This window comes from Protomyctophum bolini (assembly GCF_963924005.1).
Source record: "Protomyctophum bolini genome assembly, chromosome: 21".
Lineage (NCBI taxonomy): Eukaryota > Metazoa > Chordata > Actinopteri > Myctophiformes > Myctophidae > Protomyctophum > Protomyctophum bolini.
In genome coordinates, this window is record NC_137882.1 from 7,044,465 (window position 1) to 7,054,464 (window position 10,000).

Below are 10,000 nucleotides of genomic sequence, written 5' to 3' on the forward strand. Positions count from 1 at the left end.
AACCATTATTTTATCCATAACGCATCTGTGTCACTCTAGCGTTTAACAACATTAACCATTATTTTATCCATAACGCATCTGTGTCACTTTAGCGTTTAACAACATTAACCATTATTATATCCATAACGCATCTGTGTCACTTTAGCGTTTAACAACATTAACCATTATTTTATCCATAACGCATCTGTGTCACTTTAGCGTTTAACAACATTAACCATTATTATATCCATAACGCATCTGTGTCACTTTAGCGTTTAACAACATTAACCATTATTTTATCCATAACGCATCTGTGTCACTCTAGCGTTTAACAACATTAGCCATTATTATATCCATAAAGCATCTGTGTCACTCTAGCGTTTAACAACATTAACCATTATTATATCCATAACGCATCTGTGTCACTTTAGCGTTTAACAACATTAACCATTATTTTATCCATAACGCATCTGTGTCACTCTAGCGTTTAACAACATTAGCCATTATTATATCCATAAAGCATCTGTGTCACTCTAGCGTTTAACAACATTAACCATTATTTTCTACTTCAGCTATTGGAAAATAGCCGATATACAGTACAAGCTCAAGCTATTTACGAGCTAAACAGTTTTTTGAAAAATCATGAAACATGATTCTTAACTCAAATCTTTGTTTCTGGGGGAACAACATGTTTTCAGATGGTGGTCCAAGTACGGATAATTCCAGGGGCCCTTGACGTGAAAAGTTTTGAGCACCACTGAATCACTGATACATTTTTCAGAAAATGTCAGTATTTATGAGACATTTTGTAGAATGTCGTCTCAGGTCTTAATGGGATAAGGGCCGATTCATACTCCTATTTTAGAGCCGAATAAAAGTCGGTTCGGCGCTGTAGAGCCTACAATTTGACGTCATTTGAGGTTCGGGGGGGGGGGGGGGGGTACCGTCCTAAAGTCGGCTCTTCGGTGCTACTGAAGTTTTCTGACGAGCCGAAATCATTTCGGCACTACAGCGCCGAAACAGCGGTAAAATAGGAGTATTAATCGGCCCTTAGGCGAGCTGGAGTGCTTCTCTTCCCAGCGCTCGCTGAGCGTCCTGCTTTTGCCGACCAGCGTTACTTGGGGGCAGAGCGGCGCCTTGGGCACTTCAAACGGAAATTTAAGAGCCGCGCCGCTCATCAGGTTGCCGATGAAGCGGCAAAGGAGTGACATAATCCCCCGCGGCAGGGTGTGTGTGTGTGCGTGTGTGCGTGTGTGTGTGTGCGTGTGCTCACCTCCAGACCAAACTTGTAAAAAAAGTAGTTGGCAAAGTATTTGGCACAGCTTAGAAACCCTTCGTCAAGGTGTTGCCGGGTGATGTCACAGAACAGCGTTCTGGTGACGGGGGGAGGTATGTTGCCACGGAGACGGTACAGTTCCTGGTGTCTGTAGATTGTCACCTCAAAGGCTAGCAGCGCTAACATCATCAGGTTGTACTGTACAGACACATTAGCACAATGCTAACACCACCATGCATTACAGTAGGACAGGCTAGCAGCACAAACTAGGTTGAATTGTAGAAACATTAGCATAATGCTAACACCAACATGATTCCAAATATTTGTGTCCCTGTATGCTTTCCCTGTGTTTGGACAAATTGTGTGTGGATAAATGATTAAACTGTGTGTGTGTGTGTGTGTGTGTGTGTGTGTGTGTGTGTGTGTGTGTGTGTGTGTGTGCATACGTTGTGTGTGTGTGTGTGTGTGTGTGTGTGTGTGTGTGTGTGTGTTACCCTGAGGTAATCCAGCATTTTTCCATCAGTCTTGCGAAGCCCCACCCACTGGGTGGGGTCAACCGGACCAGCGTATAAAACAGACCTGCCCATTTCAGAACTGGAGTTGACTGGCTACAGACAGACAGACAGACACAGACACAGACACAGACACAGACACAGACAGACAGACAGACAGACAGACAGACAGACAGACAGACAGACAGACAGACAGACAGACAGACAGACAGACAGACACACAGACACACACAGACAGACAGACAGACAGACAATTCTCATTTAAAAATGGTATTTTAAAATAAATTAAAATGTGACTATAAGCATATTAATTAAGAATGCCATTAACATGTAATTAATATACATTGTGAATGACATATTGACGTGAGTCTCACCAGTGAACAGTTGGTGGCGTAGTTTCCCGGCTGGATGGAGTTGAGCTGGTAGATCATTTTACACACCGCCAACACACACGTCCACACAGTGCACACACTGGACGCCAGGGGGCGCCACACCCTGCACGGCAACGCCACGGCCCAGCACGCCACGAACACACAGTTTAATACACACACCTGTAACACACCGTTTAACACACACAACTGTAACACACCGTTTAGAAAACACTTGTAATAATAATGAATAATGAATTGCATTTTTATAGCGCTTTTCCAAGTGCTCAAAGCGCTTTACAATGGTTCATTCATTCATACATAATACACACACATGTGGCACTAAATCCGTAATTTGGGGATTATCATTGCGTATAAAGAGGAGTTCCCCTGTAGAAATTGCTATCTTATACCCCAGCATAAGTCCCTAAAACACCTCCACTACCCCTTACATTATGCATAGGTGTGGTTTGGGCGTTACAATAATGAAACCAATCACTGTGCCACGTACCATTGCCTTGGCTTTAACCCATTCTAGGCGGGAACCCCTTTTGGTGTTTTAAACATTGTGTTATACTAATCGATGCTATTTTTGAAAAACAGTGAAAATGTGGCCCACATCTTTCAGACGGGGGTCGGCGGCCAAATACAGATAATTTGTGGGGTCCTTGACATGAAATAGTTTGAGAACCGACTGACATAGAAAGAGGGTTTTCAGAAGATTTCAGATTTAGAAAACATGTTGTTGAATCGTTCTGATTCAGACTGCGCAATCCCGACCATTATCCATTAGCCATTATCCCCAGTACAGTGCAAATTTGATACAGAGGGTTGTTTTGTGTGTCCATTACCTCCTCTATCTAACATCCACTCCACGACCAATACAGTCTCACTCGCAATAAAGCAGGGCTTTGTGTGTGTGTGTGTGTGTGTGTGTGTGTGTGTGTGCGTGTGTGACATGTCTGGCTGTACCTCTCTGACAGACAGCCACATGATGTAAATGGAGATGAGCTTTATGATGTGCAGTTCCAGGAGCCACCAGACGAGGAGCTGCAGCTTCTGGACAGACGAGACGAGACGCAGGAACAAGTCCGACAGACGATCCAACACCAGCCTCCAGGAGGAACGCAGGTCTGGGGCCGACGGAATAAAGAAATATTTCATTATGTTCTGCAACTAATAATAAAGTGTGACAATTACTATAGTCTGGTTGCCACACTTAACCCATTCTGAACGGGAAACCATTTTGGTGTTAGCATCATGTTATGCTTTAGCTATTGAAAAATAGCAGATCTACAAGCTCATAGCGCGCCACCGAGTGGCGCGCTACGAGCTTGTAGGTCTGCTATTTTTGAAAGATCGAAGAACGACTGACATTTTTTAGAATCTGATCTCAGGTCAGAATGTGTTCATCAGACCAAGTGTGTGTCCAGTGGAAACCTCGTGTGAATCTGATCTCAGGTCAGAATGGGTTAATAATAATAACTGTGCCAAAATGCAGTTTTCTATGCATTTCGGGGGGTTTTGGGTAGCGAGGCGCTGGTCGAAGTGCTCATTAGTCCGACCCCAACCTTAACCGCACGTTTTGACCCGAATTTTTGACCCGAAATGTTTGGGCCACACGGCGGGATGTGTCCCTTATTTACATCTCTGGGAGTTCCGGCAAGAACTTCAAGCCACTTTCACCCCCGATTATATACTAAATATACTGACAATATATAAGTCAACAAATGAAAAGTAGACAAAGCAAAGGCGGTACTGGAGAAGAGATCCATCATACTGTAGCTGAGAAAGATAGGACATTCTTTTTATGATTTTAAAGATAGGACATTCTTTTTATGATTTTAAAGATAGGACATTCTTTTTATGATTTTAAAGATAGGACATTCATTTTATGATTGGTGTTGCTCTCACACTGTAGATCGGCTGTTTCAACTCAGCATTCTAAAATCAGGCAAAAATACATTTCAAGTCGACTAAATCAACTGTAGATTAAAACCCATTCTGGGCGGGAACCACTTTTGGTGTTTTAACTAAGCATTATGTTATACTTTAGCTATTGAAAAACAGCAGATCTACAAGCTCTTAGCGAGCTTGTAGGTCTGCTATTTTTGAAAAATCGTCAAAATTCGGCACAAATCTTTGACTATAATTCTTTCAGAGCGAACGTTTTTTTTATTTCAACGTCAGGCCTAAATGGGTTAAAATCTTATGATAAACTAACCTGAAACTAGACTAAAACTAAAACATTTGACAATTTTGACAAAAATTGTGATCAAAATGTATCTTTTAGAAACATATACTGGTTGATATACCAGCCTTCCTGTTCTCCAAAATATAATCATGGACATTAGACCAACCTATGATCCGACCAGACAGGGTTTCCTGGCCAAACATGCAGGAGTCTTCATCCTCCTCCCTGTCCTCGTCTCTCCACTTCTCCTCCTCTCTCTCCTTCTCCTCTCTCTCCGTCTCTCCTTCTGTCCTCCTCTCATCTCCTCCTCCGCTCTTTAGCTCCTCCTCCTTCTCCTCCTTCTCCTCATCCGGACGGGGAGGTTTGACCAATGACAGATCGGCTAGACTCCCCTCCGAATGAACCAGCCTAGAGAGAGAGAGAGAGAGAGAGAGAGAGAGCGAGAGAGAGAGAGAGAGAGAGACAGAGAGAGAGAGAGACGTTTTCAGCGTACCCAGCAAGCCACATTACGTCCTCCGGTGACATTCAGGACTAGGCCAGATCAATGGGGATCAATGGGGAATGGGGATGATCTTTACGTCATTTCCAGGACGTCTTCACCAGTTGAAATAATATAGCTTATTCTGGGCCTGATCTGACTAGTTATGATGTGTGTGTGTGTGTGTGTGTGTGTGTGTGTGTGTGTGTGTGTGTGTGTTACCTAGTAACAGTACTGTTGTGTGTGTCCACCACAGTCTTCAGGTCTGTCAGGTCAAGAAACGGCTGGTGGAAGTAATGAAGATGTAGAATACACACCTATAGTATACACACACACACACACACACACACACACACACACACACACACACACACACACACACACACACACACACACACACACACACACACACACACACACACACACACACACATTTAAAGAACGGAATAAGGAAAAATATATATATTGTGTGCGTGCATGCGTGCGTATGTGTACTGAGTACTGACCAATAGGAATGCAGCAGGGATAAATATTCTGGTGAACAGCACAGGAACTGAAAACTTCTCCAAGCCAAGATCCTCTAACCTGAACAGACAGACAGTTGTGTTTATAGCAGACTCCTCACTCAAATGTGCACAAGCAGTTTGGCCAAATCGAAAGCAAACTCCACATGCCCCCAAAATAAATTCCCTGCCATAGTGTCAAGTGTCAACCCTTTACCCCTGTGTTGGATCTGTGCTTAGACTGGCATATTCACAGATACCGATGTGACCCGATATGACCAAATAAGGGCCTCTGCTAAATGCCTAAATTGTAAATTTGAGTGAGTGTTTTGCTCAGGGTCACTTTTGACCGGCGAAACTAAACATGGTGGTCAAGGTCGCTGACAGTCAATAAGGGAGGTGCAGAACCTGAAACAACCTGACACGATAGTGCCAGGAGAACAAACAACCTCTAAATGCCAACACCTGCTCCTTCCGAAGTCGGGAAACAACAAAACACGTATGGTTCGCAAAGGCTTTCCGAACTAACGCAGAGAGTTACAGACAGACAGACAGACAGACCTGTGTGTAGACAGTGCAGTGTAATAGCTCCAGGTGGAAGGGGAGTTACAGACAGACAGACAGACAGACAGACCTGTGTGTAGACAGTGCAGTGTAATAGCTCCAGGTGGAAGGGGAGTTACAGACAGACAGACAGACCTGTGTGTAGACAGTGCAGTGTAATAGCTCCAGGTGGAAGGGGAGTTACAGACAGACAGACAGACAGACAGACCTGTGTGTAGACAGTGCAGTGTAATAGCTCCAGGTGGAAGGGGAGTTACAGACAGACAGACAGACAGACCTGTGTGTAGACAGTGCAGTGTAATAGCTCCAGGTGGAAGGGGAGTTACAGACAGACAGACAGACAGACCTGTGTGTAGACAGTGCAGTGTAATAGCTCCAGGTGGAAGGGGAGTTGGGGAACTGGAAGGTGTAGACCAGGATCAGGACGAACATGGAGTACGTCACCACGGCAACCCAGAAATACCTCAGCACGCTGCGCCAACGCTGGTAGTTTAACTGCGGAGAAACACAAAGACATAGACATGGACATGCATGATACATGTTAGCTACTTAAAGGAGCATTCAGTGATTTGGAAACCCCCCCCCGGGTCCATCCCGGTAACAAGACGTGCACATGCACACGCACTACAGCACGCACACCAAGGCCCGCCCCCGCTCGATCATGATTGGCGGAAGGCCACTCTCTATCCTGATTGGATGAAGGCTTGGCCACCTAGCCAAAAACGAAACCTACGGTTTTTTGACCCCCAGGGGTTTAACTGGGGACAGGGAGGAACTCCTTATATGGTCAGCACCCTCTATAGTAGGAAGGATTATCACAACAAAACAAAAAAATAAGTGCTATTTAAATTAAGTGAAATCACTGAATATACCAGTGCTAAAGATGCCTTAGGAGGACGTCTACAGACGTCTTATCAAATAAAACCTTAGAGGCTCAGGACGTCTACAGACGTCTTATCAAATAAAACCGTCTGGAATGCTAGTGCGATGAATACAATCCATGACTCGAAAATCTAAATGGCCACTTGGCCCATTGACTCTTTGTCTGCTTATGTCTTTTTTTTTTTGCCGATTTTGGCCGTGCCGCAGGTCGCCATTGCAAGGTTTATGTTTCGGATATGACTTAGATATGCGATTTTATATTTTTTTGCCTCAAGCTAATTTTGTGTCTCAAGTAAATGGTTCTGTGAAGCACAAACGGGTCCCAACCCACTGTTTGGAGAACAGTTTTCTCTGGAATCCTTTACAGGTCAAATAGATGTAGTAGTAGTCGTAGGAATATTAATGATGTATACCTGGTATAGTGCAGTACATCCCAGGAACATCACCATGTAGATGATTTTGTACATGACGATTCGCCCCTCGAAGCTGACGAAGAAGAACATGGTTCCACACACGTAGATCCAGTACTTCACAAACATCCTTTTCACCACGGCAACCAGCTCCTCCATCCCGTGCACTCCTAGCGCGGCTGCTCCCGGGAGCACCTCCTCCTCCTGGTGCTGGGAGGTCACCTCCGCTTTCTCGAGGAGGTGACCTGAAGGAGAAAATTACTAGTCCATAACCCGGTTTGGGGATATGATATCTATGAGTGCATTGTGAGTACATTTCACCCAGGCGAAGGAGCGTCCGGGATCTGTCCTCTATCCTCTGTCAGTAAAACCTACTTATGTAGGTTAATAGATACAATAACCTCCTTATTCCTCCAAATTAATAAAAACCTAATTCCGTCCTAAAGAATTGCTCAGCCAATGCTCAGCCAATAACAGCACAGAATGGCAGCGCAAATTCCGACGCCCTTCATGGTCATTTTTCCGTCCTTATTACTAATATATGAGTTGTTATTATTTAATTATTTATCATCTGTGGACAGATTTGGTGATTTCAATTTTCTGTAGCCCACCAGGGGCTATGACAAGACTTTGAGGGTTGTTTTGTGAGTTTATAACCAGAATATTTGTGTAGTTCTTCTGCTGTTAATCTCTACCGCCGTTTACTTTGATTTTTGGATTCTTCATTCACCGGTGTAAGATAAAGAAATGTTATACAAACAAAGAATTATCCTCTATTTCAAGACACCACAGTGTGAGTAGCCTAAACAAGTGTCTCCCAAACACTGAACATTTTTATGGGTCCCCTTATTTTTTGTTTCTTACATGTTTTGAATTATTATTATTATTATTATTATTTCAAAACATAAAATAACAAGGTGGTCCCCGGACCCGACATTGAGACACCAGGGCTGGAGACAGTCAGTCAGACAGTGTGAGAAGGAGATGGGTGTCTTACCTTCGCTGTGGACAGTGATGGTGGCCAGGTGTTCATCCGTCTGTCTCTCTGTCTGTCTCTCCTTCTTCTCCGTCAGCTTCTGACGCAGCAGAGCCCAGAACGTCAACAGACACACGATCTGGAACAGGAATGCTGTCAGTTTTTTTTCCACGGAAGCACAGAGAAAACCTTTTTTTTCATAAGATATGACAAGATATGAAAGGTAAGGAAAAATGAAAAATCGCTTGTCCACAGAAGGCGGGGCTTTTCAGAGTAAAATCTACCATCTGCTGGCACTCTAGCGCCTTTATTTTGAAGAATTCCCAGGATTTAATGTGGTAAATGGGTTAATATATAACATACTGTAATCAGAAGAACTATCTATAAAAAATAATTCTGTAAACAGATTAACGTAATGTATAACAGAATACTGCAGTGGTATAACTTTGAGGCCAGCCAAAACACACTCACCACACTCTTTTATTTGGCTGAGAGTGGGGTGTAGTGGGAGAACACAACCACCCTAAAGACTAATCATTGTGTATATTCCTGTGACCTTGGTACATAGAATTTGATCTATTGAAGATTCTGACATTCAAATGTACATCATTTTTGTTTTGATTGTATTGCTGTATTGTTGTATTGTTCTTTTCTGCTTTGGCAATGTAAACGTATGTTTTCTCATGCCAATAAAGCCCTTTGAATTGAATTGAATTGAATTGGGAGATGACTACCTCATTTAGTGGTGGGTGGAGCCCTATCACACTAATTAGCACACCTGTGGCTGGCCTACATCGGCCCAGATAGTAACCACAAGCAAACATTTGCCGTTGTCTGGAGAGGTACTGTGGGACACCACAGCTCTATGTGCCAAGATGATGCATTATACGTACGTTTGTTATTTTCTGTTTATCAGAATGTCCTTTAGATTATTTGTCTAAGCCTACGTTTATTTATTTACTTTTGCTACTTGCACAACTGACACCGCGTGTCCTTTTAGTCCGGCAGCTGAGGTCATGGGGTGCTGCCACCAGATAATGGACCAGAGTGGACAGACGGAGAATGAGGACTCCACCCCACCACTAAATCAGGTAGTCAGCTCACACTATACACCCCCACTCTCAGCCAAAGAGTGGGGGTGGGTTTTGCCCAGGGGGACCTTGTGTAGTATCTGTGTGACTGCAGTGTAGTGTACCTTGGAGGCCAGCTCTTTGAAGGGGACGTCCTTCCGGATGAACATCCCAGGGATGGGATCGACCGCCGGGAAGCTGTAGATGTACTGCAGCAGGAGCAGCAGGTTGCCGTAGGCGACCAGCCACGGCGACGACATCATGGTGTACCTGCGGCGGTCGCGGAGCATCCAGAGCGCGCACGACCACAGCAGCAGCACGCACGTCAGCCACGACACGTATGTGATGGACCACGCCTACATACGACATGAGAACAATACGCACGTCAGCCATGACACACAGTATGTGATGGACCACGCCTACATACCACATGAGAACAATACGCACGTCAGCCATGACACGTATGTGATGGACCACGCCTACATACCACATGAGAACAATATGCACGTCAGCCATGACACACAGTATGTGATGGACCACGCCTACATACCACATGAGAACAATATGCACGTCAGCCATGACACACAGTATCTGATGGACCACGCCTACATACCACATGAGAACAATACGCACGTCAGCCATGACACACAGTATGTTATGGACCACGCCTACATACCACATGAGAACAATACGCACGTCAGCCATGACACACAGTATGTGATGGACCACGCCTACATACCACATGAGAACAATACGCACGTCAGCCATGACACACAGTATGTGATGGA

The 10,000-nt window shown here is 44.4% G+C and overlaps 1 protein-coding gene across 5 annotated transcripts in view; it reads right to left on the minus strand.

The window, feature by feature from the left end:
- LOC308336760 (piezo-type mechanosensitive ion channel component 2-like) overlaps nucleotides 1–10,000 on the minus strand; it is a 67,739-nt gene that overhangs the window by 31,958 nt on the left and 25,781 nt on the right. For all 5 annotated transcript variants that reach the window (XM_080794295.1, XM_080794298.1, XM_080794296.1 and 2 more), the window contains exons 13-23: nucleotides 9,338–9,568; nucleotides 8,164–8,281; nucleotides 7,170–7,411; nucleotides 6,221–6,369; nucleotides 5,314–5,392; nucleotides 5,030–5,124; nucleotides 4,496–4,737; nucleotides 3,108–3,268; nucleotides 2,142–2,318; nucleotides 1,750–1,863; nucleotides 1,253–1,453 (exon numbers count right to left, since the gene is read on the minus strand). In XM_080794295.1, coding sequence (XP_080650421.1) covers nucleotides 1,253–1,453; nucleotides 1,750–1,863; nucleotides 2,142–2,318; nucleotides 3,108–3,268; nucleotides 4,496–4,737; nucleotides 5,030–5,124; nucleotides 5,314–5,392; nucleotides 6,221–6,369; nucleotides 7,170–7,411; nucleotides 8,164–8,281; nucleotides 9,338–9,568 — 1,809 coding nt within the window. The remainder of the gene's footprint in view (nucleotides 1–1,252; nucleotides 1,454–1,749; nucleotides 1,864–2,141; nucleotides 2,319–3,107; nucleotides 3,269–4,495; nucleotides 4,738–5,029; nucleotides 5,125–5,313; nucleotides 5,393–6,220; nucleotides 6,370–7,169; nucleotides 7,412–8,163; nucleotides 8,282–9,337; nucleotides 9,569–10,000) is intronic.